Source organism: Ovis aries, chromosome 3 (assembly GCF_016772045.2).
Source record: "Ovis aries strain OAR_USU_Benz2616 breed Rambouillet chromosome 3, ARS-UI_Ramb_v3.0, whole genome shotgun sequence".
Taxonomy (NCBI): Eukaryota; Metazoa; Chordata; class Mammalia; order Artiodactyla; family Bovidae; genus Ovis; species Ovis aries.
This window is the reverse complement of record NC_056056.1, coordinates 93,033,607-93,048,089: the sequence shown is the minus strand read 5'-3', so window position 1 is coordinate 93,048,089 and position 14,483 is coordinate 93,033,607. Positions and strand designations below refer to the sequence as shown.

General features: G+C 55.8%; 2 protein-coding genes across 2 annotated transcripts; one reads left to right on the top strand and one right to left on the bottom strand.

Moving 5' to 3' along the window:
- The first annotated feature begins 132 nt into the window (after positions 1–132).
- TEX261 (testis expressed 261) lies at positions 133–8,069 on the top strand. Its single transcript, XM_015094446.3, has 6 exons — positions 133–293; positions 1,204–1,283; positions 2,440–2,593; positions 4,365–4,432; positions 5,121–5,223; positions 5,408–8,069. The coding sequence occupies exons 1-6, from the start codon at positions 224–226 to the stop codon at positions 5,521–5,523; spliced, it is 591 nt and encodes a 196-aa protein (XP_014949932.1). The 5' UTR covers positions 133–223; the 3' UTR covers positions 5,524–8,069.
- On the bottom strand, positions 8,041–13,996 carry ANKRD53 (ankyrin repeat domain 53). The gene is made up of 5 exons (XM_004007305.5): positions 13,606–13,996; positions 13,102–13,301; positions 11,714–11,878; positions 11,249–11,369; positions 8,041–9,698 (listed from the first exon to the last, which is right to left on the bottom strand). The coding sequence occupies exons 1-5, from the start codon at positions 13,741–13,743 to the stop codon at positions 8,979–8,981; spliced, it is 1,344 nt and encodes a 447-aa protein (XP_004007354.3). The 5' UTR covers positions 13,744–13,996; the 3' UTR covers positions 8,041–8,978.
- Between the last annotated feature and the right edge of the window lie 487 nt (positions 13,997–14,483).

Here is a 14,483-nt window from a genome sequence, read left to right as displayed (position 1 = left end):
GCGGTCCGCGGGCGCGCGCCGCTGGGGGCAGCAGCGGTCGGCCCTCCGCGCCGGCAGGCGGCGCTAGTCTTGACCCGACCGAGGGCGGCTCTCGGGCCCGGCTGCTCTCGGCGGCGGCGCACGACCGTCCTCGGGGCGGGGACGCGGCGACGGTGGCGGCGGCTCCTTGTCGCCCGAACCGGAGCGCGCAGGCCCGTCCCGGTGGTCGGGGGGCGGGGGCGCCATGTGGTTCATGTACGTGCTGAGCTGGCTGTCGCTCTTCATCCAGGTGGCCTTCATCACGCTGGCCGTCGGTGAGAGTGCGCGACCCGGCCCCGCGCGGGCTCCCGCTCCGGCTTCTGTGCCTGCCGGGGGTCACATCACGAGGGCGCCGGGGCGACCGGCGAGACCCCCGCCCGGCCCTCCCGCCTTCGCAGCGCCCCTCCTGTCCCGCCTGGTCCTGCTTCTCCTGGCCTCAGCAGCCTAGCTGACCGCGGGTCCTTCCAGGAGTCACAAAGTCCACCCCAGCGGTGCCCGGGAGAGGCTGCCTCAGATGCCGCTTGCCCGCGCACCGCCAACCGCTGTCGCGCCCGTCCTCGCACAGCCGGCCGCGCCGAACTTTCCCCGACCCCTACCGCCGCCCTTTCGCCTCTGGCCCTTCGTGCTTCCCACTCTCTCTGATACCCTTTCCCCTCCTGGCTAGTTCCTACTGTTGATCCCAGCTGAGATCTCACCTCCTCCGAGAAGCCCTCCTTATGAGGTTTGATGGTCCGGCGCGCCCTGTTCTTCCCCTAAAGTAGCACCTGTCACACTGGGGTCATCTGACTCCATTACTACTCAGCAGCCCCCGCCCGGCCCCCGCTCAGAGTTGGGTCAGGGAAGGGACCTTGTCTGTCTTGTAGTGTGCTCAGCTCTCAGCCCAGCACCTGGCATATTTGTTGGATGAATGAAAGAAGTTCCCTTTTATTGGCCAGAGGTTAGGTTTGTGCTGAGGCATCAAATACAGGTTTCCATTCACTTTTATGAAATCTCTTCTTGGTTGCCTTGACAGAGTTTTACTTGTGACTTTGGAGGGTAACACACGGGTTGTTTGGTTTGTTCCTTACCTCATGGACTCATGAAAGGTTGGGTGGGACCCAGCTGCAGATAGAGGACTGATCAGGATGGTGGGAGTGACCCTGGCTAACGTTCTCCCTGCTTGCCTTGCTCTCCTCCCCGCTCCAGCCGCCGGACTTTATTACCTGGCCGAATTGATAGAAGAATACACAGTTGCAACCAGCAGGATCATAAAATACATGATCTGGGTAAGTGACAGCTTTCCCCAGGTTCTCCCTCACTCTTGACCTGCCTCAAAAGGAGGAAGTGGGGGAAGTTTGGCCTGGGTGATGAGACCCCTGATCTTGCCGTTTCCTGAGGGTACCATCCCCCACCTCCCTGCCCTGTACCTGGTGCCCTGTGTCTGCTGTCCTGGTCCTAGGTCTTCCGGAGCTTCCTTCCCCAGTGGCATCACTTCACTGCAGGCCTTGTTCTTGGTTCCTTAAGGTGAAGGCCAAGTGCCTGCTCTGTGTTGACAGGACCATGGCTTTGCCTTTGTTTGATTATCTTCAGTGGTCTTAGCCCCTTGCTCTGTTCACAGCATTTAGAACTGAGAGGAACCTTAAGGACAGTTTTGAGTACTTGTTGGACCAAGTGACTTGTTCTAAGAGGGAGACACCGTCCCTGGCACAGTCCCTGCCCTGCTCAGGGCTCATGGAAGGCTTCTCTTCCTGAAGATACAATCCTTGCCATCGGTGTCAAAGCCACAGGAGAGACTGCTGGTGGTTTCTGCAGGTGGAGGAGAGGCTGGGGAGGGGCTGGAGGCACATTTGAACAGGAGGGGTCCACTGCCTCTCAAATCCCCTGCTGTCAGCAGCCGCTTTCTCTCTGGCATGACCTGGGGTAGGGAGTCAATGGTGGAAACAAGACCACAGCTGTCAGCCCTGGGTTCAGGGACCCAGCTCATAGGTGTTGGTACAAGAGTCAGTCTTTCATTCAGCTAACTGCCTGCCATTTGTTATGCACTGACAGCTATAAGTCCCTCAGAACTGTGGTTTTCAAACTGCAGGTGTGATTCATTATTGGGTTGTGCAATCAATTCAGTAGGTCATTATCAGCATTAAAGAAAGGAGGGGATGGAAAAGACTAGAACTGAAATCTGAACTTTGATCACATATATGTGTGTGTCTTGGGGTCACAGTGTAAGCTGTTTTTCTTACTGTGGGGTGCTGTCAGACAAACTTTGGGATTAAAAAGCGCTGCCCTTTGGGAGCCGAAAGGCTGGTTGGGGAGGTCAGATCTGTGGCTGTGAAACAAGGAAAGACTCAAGCGTGAAAAGAGTGTTGCCTGAGTAGCCCAGGGGTTAGTGAGTCCAGGAAGGCTGCCTGGAAGCAGCTCCCTGCACTGTGCACCTCCGTTGTTCAGTTCTCCACAGCTGTGCTGATTGGCCTCTACGTTTTTGAGCGCTTCCCTACCTACATGATTGGCGTGGGCCTCTTCACCAACCTTGTCTACTTTGGCCTCCTCCAGACCTTCCCCTTCATCATGCTGACCTCGCCTAACTTCATCCTGTCATGCGGTGAGAGGGGACGGAGTGGGAGGGACAGCTGAGGTGGGATGTGCCCAGCTCCGTCTATGGCACCGAAGGGAGGCCAGGCCGGTTGGAGGTTGGGGCTCTCACATGTGAGGAACCGAGAGCCCACGCTGGCTCTAGTGACTAGAATTTGGAGGGCTGGGATGATCAGAGAGGAATGGCTTTCCTGGGGCAGGTGGGGTTTGGAAGATTCGAGAAGGGAAAAGAAGTGGGTCGGCTGAGTAGTTACAGCCCTAAGAAACCACTTGGCCAGGAAAAGCCCAGAGCCTTTCCCCGGCCTGCAGGCAGCGCCCCATCCAGTCGTCTGGCCGTAAGTCATGATTCAGGTGAGCTTCATGGGGCTGCGGGTCTTCCTGCAGACAGCTGCCTTGGGGTTGACAAACGTGTTTGGAGGACCCTGGCCTTCCTGCCTTTGCTCTGCCACCAGTTTCTGACCTTAGCGTCTCCATCTGTTCAGTGATATTTGGGAAAGTCATTTGGCACATAGATGCTCTAGTTATTTCTGGAAAAGGTTCTAGACAGAATCTGGTTACCAGGATTGCCTTTTCTCCCTTCAATTGTTACTGGTCATCGTACCCTTTTGTCAAGATGTCAGATGGAATCGGGGTTTCTTAGAGCTACTTTTCTATTTCTGTGAGAGAACCTGGAAAGAAACTGTCATTCATAGGAGGGCATGGTGTTCAAGCCAGGACTGAGTGCCTTGGTTTGATTCCACTGAAAGATTTGTTCTGTGGGGGTTGGTGTGAGGTGTCCTTTCTTGGACACTACGCCCCTCTTGCATCTTCCTAGGTGGGAGGGTGCTCTCCACTCCCCCCACACCCCACCTACAATGGCATGCTTCCTTGGCTTCCCCTTGTCACTCCCTCAACTTGCCCACTGGATGCCTGGGGGAGTTGTTCTGAAGGCCTGGGGGCGTGGGGCACCCTGTCTTCCCGCAAGCCCTTGCCCTAGAGCATGGCTAGGCCTGGCAGAGCTGTTGTCCCTGCTGTAGAAGGGGAGTGGCAAGAGAGGAGAAAAGAGGAAGAGCCCGTGCTGTTGCCAGCGAGCTGTATGTGAGGGGTGTTGGGTTTGAGGGATGTCTACCCTTCACTTCACCACAGTAGGAACGCCTGTGTCTGAGCAGTGGGTCCCCAGGATCTCTCTCTGTCTGAATTCGGCTGCACACGAAGGAGGTGTGTGGGGCTGCAGAACATACCAGTTCAGATCAGCCAGCCTTACCCTGGGGCAGGATGAGGAGAGACCCCCGTCCCCGGAACTTTGAGGAACCCTGAGACTGCACCGCAAAGCATCCAGCAGATGGTGCCCTTTATTCCTGAGGAGTGAGCGCCTCTGTCTGCGGAGCCTCCTCCTGTCTGGGGGGGACGCAGGAGCAAGTGCTCGGCCGTGACTTCCTCCTCCCCCACCGCCCAGGCAGAGCTCTCTTCAGGACTTAGGGCCGCTCTAGACCAAGTCATTTGGCACGGTGCTTTGGGCTGTGTAGCACTGAAGTCTCATTTTTATAATTCAAGGAGTTTTTTTAATCTACTTCTAATTTAACTCATACACATTTGGCAGTGGGCAGATGGGGGCTCGTTCTTTCATTTTAACAGATGGGACCCTGAGTGCTGGAGAGTAGTGTGCTTGGCCCAAGCTGTACTCTGGGTCGTGTGTAAAGTCGGGACCAAGACTTGGCTTCCTACCTCCGGGGCCTTGTGAAGGCTAAAAGTCTATTTATGTCCTCCCTGAGACTGACTGTGACTCTTCATTCCCTCAACAGGGCTAGTGGTGGTGAATCATTACCTAGCGTTTCAGTTTTTTGCAGAGGAATATTATCCTTTCTCAGAGGTAAGAAGTCTTCAGTATGTCTTCAGACTACTAACAGACACAGCAGGGGTAAAGGGGATTTGTGTGATTTCTTTGTGAATTCGGCTGTGATTTGAAACTGAGACTGTTCAGGGATAGCACATTAAAAAATAATAATATAGATGATTTTAGAAAGCTGTGAGTGTGAGGAGCAGGGACTGTTTGGCTGAGGAAGAAGGGCACTGCTGTCTCCCAGTGAGTCCCTTGGGTCTCTCAGGATCCCAGCCTGCCATCCTAAGGTCAGGAAGGGGGATGGGGTGACCTGGTCTGATGCAAACCTCACAGGGCAGGGCTGGGCCACAACCTTGAACCCTGCTGCTCTAGTTTGCACCCTGGAGAAGAACAGGGTCGCTTCTCCAGGAGATACAGGTCGGTCACGGTTTTGCCTTCCATGTACTTCCTTCGGTTCAGAGGAGTTGCTGGTCCTGGTGACCAGGGTTCAGGGATTTGGGCCTGAATCGTGGTCATCTTCAGTCTCCACTTTTCCCACTGAATCTTCTCCATGTCTGGGGCTGTCCTGTCTCTGCTTCCTGGGCCCTGGTCCCCTTGAGAGATCCCATGTGGGGGCATCAGTGTGGACTTGACCAGCTTTCCAAGATACACAGTGACCGCTCCTGGACTGGCCTTGGCACCTCCAGGAGCAGCATCTTCTCAGTGTCTTTGTTGCCAGGTCCTGGCCTATTTCACTTTCTGTCTGTGGATAATCCCGTTTGCGTTCTTCGTGTCGCTCTCAGCTGGGGAGAACGTCCTGCCCTCCACCATGCAGCCAGGAGGTGAGAAGAGGGTGGTGGGAAGGGGTCGTGGTGGGAGGACACCAGCAAGGCCTGAGCTGCTGGGGGAGCTAGAGCCCACCCTGTGATACAGACAGTTGAATTCTGGGTGGGCAGCACTGTGTTCACACACACACACACACACACACACGTACACACATTCATCTCCCTGCCTATGTCTCCACAGATGACGTGGTCTCCAATTACTTCACCAAAGGCAAGCGGGGCAAACGCTTAGGGATCCTGGTTGTCTTCTCATTCATCAAAGAGGCCATTCTACCCAGTCGGCAGAAGATATACTGACCCCCTGGGGAGGGGATGCTGGCGCAGGAGTCGGAGAGTCAGGCCCCTGGGCCTTTGCACTGGGTGGGGGCCGGGAGTTGGAAGGCACCTTCCCCCAGCCCTGGCCCTCCTTCCCGCCACTCCCCTGGAAGCCCTCATCCCCACCCTCCTCAGGAGGCTCAGCTCAGGTCAAATCTGATACTGCTGGAGGCTGAGACCTCAGAGGCTGCCAGGGAGGAGTCAGGGCCTGCTTAGCCAGGAGGCCGCCACCCACCTGGGTGCACAGAAGCCGAGCCCCTGTGGCCCTCCTGCTCCCTCCTGTGATCGGTCAGGAGTTCTGGCTCAGCCCGGGCAGGTAGTGCCAGGGCCATGAAGCTGAAGGGCAGACAGTGATAACTGCCAGTGGGCAGATGGCCGTGGGAGGGGCTGTGACTTAGCACTCGCAAGAGAAAGTTTTTGCTGGTGAACTGTGATTTCTGTCCAAGTGCTGATTCCCATTTGAATAAAGATTCTAGGTGGCACTGTTTGCCTTAATACCCTGAAAGTTCATCTTCCTTTCTTCCTGCGCACCTTCCACCTGGACTGGCTTTGCTGCACCAGGGCTCTTTTTCCATGTTTGGGTCTTGCCCTTCCGAAGGGACCGTTCTTGTGGCCCATAGTGGGAAGGTGACAGAGATGAAGAGCCGAACCTGCTCGGGGGATGGGGAGTGGAAGTGGAGGCAACCTTTCTTAATCCCCTTCTCTCTTCTTCCGTCTCTTCTTTCCCTGGGGCTCTGTGACTGCCAGGCTGGGGGCAGAGAGGGGATAGTGTGGGACTGGGTTAGATTTTTCAGGAGAACATGTATAATATCCTATTTGTAAGTCTCATCCTAGGGAAGAGGAGTGGTTTCTGGCTGATTTCTATCTCGGGCTTGAGAAGAGACAATAAAAATTGGCTTCTAGGCAGCCTGGACTAAAGCCTGTTGTGTAAGAAACTGGTGGTGGGAGAACCTGTTTGTTAATCTAAGAGCACACAGGGCCGGCCCTCTCTTCTGAGTGGTCATGGCTCCTAGGAGGTGATTGTCTTCTAAGAAGACAGGCCAGGTCCTGGGCATAGGGCAGCATTTGTCGACCTTGCACTCCAACTCTAGTGCCTTCCGAGTACTCAGCAGTATGTATGGGAATGAAGTCCCCATGGGAGCCGTTACCGGCATGTCCTATACCTCACAGCAGAGCAGGCAGGTGCAGAGACGGGCAGCACACCTCTGGTACCTTTCAGCCACTGGGAAGACCTCTGTGCTTGAAAACCTTATTTCTACCTCCTGCCTCCAGTCCCACCATAGCCCTTCATTTCCTTGGCTTTTGTATTCCCTTTCTCTTAAAAATAATCAACCTTCCCCTTTCCTGGGGAGGAGCAGCCATTCTGGCCTCCTCTCTGGCGCTGAGCCTGCCAGGCCCTTCTGTCCTCTGCAGACGAGGCTGGCCAGCAGCTGGCCTTGCTGTCTCTTGCTGGCTGTTTCTCTCTCACTCCAGTGGCGGCTTTGCCCTTCCACTCCACTGCTCGTGTTCCAGGGGTTGCCAGCAGCCTTGTGCTAAGTCCAGCTGACCCTTTTCACATCTCTTTCTGCATCTCTGCAGCGTTGGGCAGATTTCATCACTGCCAGCTTCCCAAGCCCTTTTGTGGCTGGTTCTCCCTCTCTGCTCCCCTCCGGGCCAGTGCAGACTGCCCCCCTCGCCCTGTGCACACAGTTCTGTCATGGGTTCCCTGGAGGAGCCCGTCCCTGCTCATGGCTTCAAGGAATTGAGAGCTGACCTCCAGCCCCGGCATCCCTTTTGGTCCTCTCAACCACAGTTCTGCTGCCTTTGGGCACGCAGACAAATCTTGTGGCCCAGATAGCATTTGCTGCTGTCCTCTGCAAACCTGCCTTTTTTGGGTACCTGCTTTGGCCCGAAGATCACTCAGGAGCCCAGCCAGACACCTGGTTTCTCTTTCTGCCCGGACATCTAACAGCTGTCAAGTTTACCTTCCTAACCTCTCTATTTGAGCCACTCCCACGGTCATCAGCTTTCACCTAGATTATTGTGACAGCTTCCTTTGGCTTCTCTGTCCCACAGCTGGAGTTGTCTTTCTAATGCATAGTTGATCCAGTCACTCTCTGGCTTACAACCTTCCATGGCTCTCCACTGCCCTCAGGATAAAGTCCAGACCCCGTAGCATGGCTTTTGAGACTCCTGGTGTCTTGGTTCCTGCTTGCCTCTCTGGCCTTGTCACTAGCCACTTTGCACTCTGAATTTCAGCCTCCTGTATCCAGAAATGCCCTGTTGCTTCTCCTTCATTCTACTCACCTGGGTACCTTCTCTGTCAGTTCTCAACTTAAGACTTCACTTCCTCCAAGGAACTCTGAATGTCCCGTCTCCCTCCAGCACACCACACAGATGACTGGTCTTACTTGCCTGCTGACTGCTCTGTCTCCCCACTAGACTGTAAGCTCCTTGAGGGCAGGGACTGTCCAGTTTTTGTATCAACAGCGCCTAGCTTGGCACCTGGCACATAGAAAGTACTCAATAAATGTTTGTTTAATGAGTGATTTGCAGTGTCGTGTACAGGGGCTAGCAGAGGATCCAGGCGAGCTTCCTGGAGGAAGTACAGGTGCCTTCAGTTTCCACCTGAAGCCACAGGACCTCCCTCCGTCCTCCATATAGAGACTGCGTCTATTTCTTTGAATTGCAGAGACCCCAGTGGCAACTGGGATGAAGGAAGACCAGCGTGGCAGGAAAGCCATCGGCAGGGTGATGCTCTAGCCTTCCTCCTCCCTGTTCTGGAAAATTTAGAATGAGGCTTAGAACCTGCAGCTGCTGCTGCTAAGTCACTTCAGTCGTGTCCAACTCTGTGCGACCCCATAGACGGCAGCCCACCAGGCTATCCCGTCCCTGGGATTCTCCAGGCAAGAACACTGGAGTGGGTTGCCATTTCCTTCTCCAGTGCATCAAAGTGAAAAGTGAAAGAGAAGTCGCTCAGTCGTGTCCAACCCTCAGCGACCCCATGGACTGCAGCCTTCCAGGCTCCTCCGTCCCTGGGATTTTCCAGGCAAGAGTACTAGAGTGGGGTGCCATTGCCTTCTCTGAGAACCTGCAGACTTAATATGAACAAGAGGCAGAATTTCGAAGTGGTCCCTCATCCTGGGATCCTCACCCCTGGTGAGCTCTTTGGGGTGGGTGGGGGAGATGGGGACACCAAGGTGTCACTTTTCCAATGCCAGGGCCCAGGACAGAGGGACCCCCACGCTGAGCCTTGGGATACTGCCCTACCTTCATCTCCTGGGGGAGATTCCTTTGTGGAGAGAAGGGGATCTGGGGTCTGTGGGGGAGGAGGCTGCCAGCCTTGAGCTTGAGAGTGGGCAGCCTGTGGGCACTCCCCCTTCCTCTGCATCCACACAGAATCACCACACCTCAACCTTCACTGATCAGTCTCCAGTGGAGAGGCTACCAAAGTAAGTTTAAGGGAGGGGTGGTTTAGGGGAAGGCAGAGCAGGGAGTCCTTGATGGGCTCGCACAGCTGCCAGGAAGGCCTCGTCGAATGTCTCTCGCAGGTTCATGCTCAGCGTGTCGGTCCAGAAGCTGCCGTCACCCAAGTGCCGCTTCCGGGGCACCTCTTCCATAGTGACAGAGCAGAAGCCCTGGGGCACCTTCATTCTGTAGGGCCTTACCGAAGGGTACAGCTCGCGGATTACCACTTGGAAAGGCAGCTGGGGCACAGGCGCCACCTGGCGGCCGGCCACTGTGCGGAGGTCCGCGCCACCGTGCCCGTTGGACCTCACCTCCACGAAGCAGCGGAAGTCGCGCTCTGGCCTGGGGTCGGGATGCACGCCCAGGCGGACACCCTGTGGGTAGCCAATCTGGGCAGTGGGGGACCTGGCGGGGTTGCTGCTAAGATTCCACACCTTGGGCCGCCTGACCGTGGGCGGCTTGTAGGTGGGCGCAGGCCTCACCAAGGGCAGATTGGGCTGCTGTATCTGTTGCAGGCGCGCCTCCGGGGAGGGGTGGAAGCTCGTGGGAGGCCACAGTACCCCGTCCTTGCAGGTCTTGGAGAGGGCAGTGGCCCGGGGCGGAGCACGGGGCTCTCGCTGAGCGCTGGGTATTAGGGACTGGTCTTGGAGTAGCAACTTGTGATGGAGCCACTTCTTGAAGTCAGCTTCTCTCAGAATTTGGTGCTCCTTCTGCAACATCAGAAAGCACAAGATACTTCTGGACAGCTGCTCCCCCTGTGTTTCTGTGAAAGCAGGCCCTGTGGCTGTAGCCCTGGAAACCTCGGGTCTAATTGAGCAGATACCTTGCTGCCCTTTGCGAGCCCAGAGTCTGATGAGAGAAATCCCTGCTTTGTGGGAGCCCTTGTTCTGATGAGGAAAATACTGCCTGGAGGGGCCCCTGGCTCATGTGACAGGAGAGCCTTTCCCACAGGGGAGACCTCCAATCAGATGGAGACTCGGCCTCTGCCCTAGGTGAGGTCTCTAGCTTGAGTGGGGAGACCCAATCCCTGCCCTATGGAAACGCTTGAGGCTCCTGCATCCCCCATAAAGGAGTTCCCAGCCTGCCTTAAAAGTTTCTGGTTTGATGGGGGGAAAAAGGCAAATGAGTGGTACAAACTTATCCTTGACCCTGGAAGGAGAGAACAGAAAAGTCTGGAAGGCCAGCAACTGGATGGAGCGAATCTGAGCAGGCTTCTTGGAAGTGGAGGCCTTGAGCAGTCAGGGTAGAGAGAGAGACAGTTGGCTGGTGCTCCAGACTGGATGGCGATGCTCTCTGTCCTTGCTTCCACTAGAGCTGAACCTTCACCTTGTCACAGAACCACCCCCTTCCCCCTTCCCTGTCTCAGTGTCTCAGTTCCCAGACTGTTGCTAAGCAGTCAGGTGGTTTGGAGACTGACCCAGCTTCAGAGGTAGGCCCCCTGATTAGGCTAAGCCAATCATCATAATTCCATCAGCCTTGCCCCAGACTTCAGTCAGTCAGCACATGGCTTTCCTTGAGCTGTAGGGATTGGAACAAGAATGCACAGGTGATCCAGTTGAGGCCAATAAGAGATAAGGGGAAATCTTCAAGGGGCTTCGGGGAAATTTTAGAGACACAGGAACAGATGGGCTTTGCCTCCTCTGGATACACACATGACTGTGAGAGCTGGGTGAACCAACAGAGGGTATGACAGGGAAAACGAGAGGAATGCAGCTGGGACAGAGCTGAAATACCCGAGTTTGCCAGCCCCAAAGCCCTCCCCACCCCTGGATCTGCTTAGGAGTCCCAGCATCTTCTTTTGGAGTTTCCTGGTTCTTGCATTCTGTGTAGCTATACCTAGTATTAAAATCCTTTACTCTCCTTTTCTGCCCCAGTCAGGGTCTGACATTGATCTGGGCCCCTGCCAAGTCTCTAGCTTGTCAGCCTCCAGCTCACATCTGATTCCTCATCTGTTCTGAATTTGCACTTCCTGACGTATACCATGCTCTCATGGGCCCCCATGCCCCTCCACAGGGCTGTCTGTTCCTTCTACCAGGTCAGCTCTTCCCCAATTGTTCATATGGCCAACTGCGCCCACCTATATAGACTCTTCAGCATTATCCCTCCGGCACCCTCCTGGGCTCCCTCCTCAGAGGAGGGGGAGGCTCCTTCCGGATGGGACCGCTTCTAGCCACTGTTCTAACTAACCGCACACGGGAGTCATGCTCACACACCTGGGTCACAGCTGATGCCCGGCGCCCCTGCCCGCCCTCCCCCTTACTTGATACTCAGTCAGGTAGTCCTCCTCCATGAGGGCCAGCTGGTCCTTGAGCCTCCTCAGTTTCCTCATCTCATGGGCAAAGTCCTTCTTGTCCCGCTTCCACATGGCATCTTTCAAGAACCTGGTGCCAGGGCGGGATGTGCCATTCCTTCAGCTTTCCCCTGGGCTGGGAAGACTGGCTGCTGCTGAGGGCCGGGGCGAGGGTAGGGGCGCCACCAGAGATGAGGTGAGCGAGACGGACCACCCCCCCGTCTGGCCAACTACTTCCCTGGCGGTGAGAGAGGAAAGTGATCACCACCTTTCTGCTGAAGGGCTAGGACCTCGAGGTAACGCTAAACCCCAGGGATGAGGCCCTGTGGAGAGCCCCAGGAATAGCATCTTGGAGAGGGGTTCCCCTCCACACACTCATCCTTGGGTGAGGGCCCTGGGGAAGGGTGGCAGACGGGGGCAGTTCTCACCCCTCACCGGGCACAGACTCGGTGGTTCCATATTTTGCAGTAGTCAATGGGCTTGCAGCCTGTGGCATCTTGTGCGTGGACGTTGGCACCTTTCTGCACCAGGACTTTGACACAGCTCAGCAGGCCCTCGCGGGCTGCCAGATGCAGAGGTGTGGAGCCATTGCACGTCTGACTGGAGGGCCCCGCCAGGGAGAAGAGGGGAGAAAGGATGAAGGGCATCAGATGGGCAAACCAGCTCCTAGGTCTGCCATGCCGCTAGTCCACTGGGTGACCCTGGCATGTCCTTTCTCTCTGTACCTCAGTTTCAGCTGTTGAAGGAGGGTTTGGACTAAGTGAACAGCAAAAGTCTGATTATGGAGTATGTGACCATGAGGACCTTACCAAAAGGAGAGCTGGGTTGGCTGGAGTGCAGAGACCATGAACCTCATCTCCTCTTTAACCACCCAGGCCTCCTCCCCCTTCCCCACGCCTGGCCGTGGCCCACAAGGCCTGCGTGACCAGGGCCCTCTTCCCCCTCAACTTCGTCTTCTGACCTTGCCCCATTCTCTCCCAACATGGCCTTTGCACCTCTGCCTGGAATACTTTTCCCCGGCTCTTCACCTGGCCGGCTCCTCTCAGTCCTTTCCTTAGAGGTAACTGCCCGTTCCCAAATAGGTCTTCTTGTCCCCTTTACTCGCAGCTCCATTACCCTTCATAACTGCTTACCACTCTCTGCCATTTTGTTCATCTGCTTGCTAGTTGACTAGCCACCCCTACATTAGTATGTCTCCTTTAGGAGGGCAGGGACCGTGGCTGTTACAGTCACTGTATTCCTCAATTCTGGCCCAGTGCTCAGCACATTAGATGCTGGATAAATATTTTGAATGAATGCAGTCTCTCTAAGCCATCCGTTCACTTTCTCAATGATCACAGTAGTCTCATGTGGTAGGCATTGTCATCCACCCAAATTTCAGTTGAAGAAACTGGGGCAGTAGTTCGTAAACGCTGCTGCCAAATGAGAAACAGCTGGGGCTCTTTTGCACCTTCAAAGCCCGGGCCACATCCCAGGCCAATTAAATGACAGACTCCTTTGGGTTGAAACACAGGCATTGGTATTTTTGAAGCTCCCCAGGTGATTCCAGTGTACAGACAGGTTTGGGAACCAGAGCACTGAGACTTAGGCTTGAGTGACTTGCCTGAGGTTTTTCTGTCTGCTGGCAGGCAGTGAAACCAGGACATGAAGTAGGTCTGCCCTCTTTCAAAGACTCCCAGCCACTACCACGTGACTGCTTCGTGTGGGAACGAGTTCCTGGCACCCCACAGCTCCTCTCTCTCCGCCTTGACTCCTCCTGCCTGGATGTGGGGTTCTTATCTGCCCAGCCTGCCAGCCCCTCTCCCTACACAGGCTGGACTCACGTGTTGAGGGCCGCCCCTTGCTTAATCAGATAGTGAATGCAGGGGAGGGCCATGGTCTTGTTGTCACCATGGATGACAAGGTGCAGAGGTGTCTGGCCATTGTTGGTGGGCAGGTTTACGGGAAACTTGTACTCCTCCACCAAGACCTGCAGGCATGCAAGCTTGCCGCTCTGGGCTGCAAAGTGGATGGCAGTGAAACCCTGCGGGGGCCAGAGGAGATGGAAGTGGTTGAGCAGGACTGGGCCCTGGGTCCCACAACCTAACCTAGAGAGGATTTCTTGGGATTACCCTCACCTCTTCTCTGCGCCCACGGGAATCCCACGGTTCCCTTTCCCACTCCCTTATCTCGCTCCCCACAAATTGCCCTACAGACGGTACGAAGGTGAATTAGAACCTTCCACCCAGAAGCTCCACTGTCACTCCTTGCCAGGTAACCACTGTGTGCGGAGCTCTTTGTAGGGTGGAGAAGACTTCGGTTGCTGCCCCTGCACTCCAAGGCCTTACCTTGTCATCGGCCACGATTTCGCCACAATGCCGATTTAGACAGAACCGCAACCATTCCAGGTTGCCCAATGAGGCGGCGAACAGCTCGTAGTAGCTTCCTCCGATCGCCCTCTGTTCCCACTCCTCGGTTAGACTCATGGAACTGGAGCCGGCGCGGGGAGGAAGGTGGGCGTGAGCCTAGAGGCCGGCCCAGGGCGCGCCGGGCGGCAGGGCGATGGGGAAGTGACAGTCGTCAGGGGCCCCGGGCACCTCTTGGGAGGTCAGCCCGGCCCGGCCTGAGCCCTCCCCTCCCCGCCCCGACGCCCGCGCATCACGCCCGCGCCCACCTGCGCCGCCGGACAGCCGACTCTTTGCGGGTGGTTGAGCCCTTCTTCCCCAGTTGCAGGTGTACGTCGCCGGAGAGGTACCGCCGCCTGATAGGTGCCGCCGCCCACCTGACGAAATGCCAGCTCGCGCTACGGGCGGAGGCCGGCAGGCGCTCCAGGACTAGGGTCGTGGTGGAGGGGCGGGACCTGGGCGCCTCCCTGGCCGGGTCACCGACCAGCTGGTTACCCCCCGCCGCGGCCCCCGCGTCCTGGAGACTCGGCATCTCAGCACCCCACACGGAAAGACGAGTAGCTTTTGTTTCTGATTATAAAATTAATAAGTGCTGATTGTAACAAAACAGGAGGGCAATGAAGATATTAAAAATCACAACACCATTACCCACAGAAATCATGATCTATTTCGCTATATGTATGCATATCCTATCCGTGTTCCTGCCTCTTTTCATTCAGCCTTATACAATGAATTAGCTTCCGTTGTCAGTCCACATACTAAACGTGAATTATGACGCAACCATAGACCGGCATCATAATGGATGCGCTGCCATTTCACTT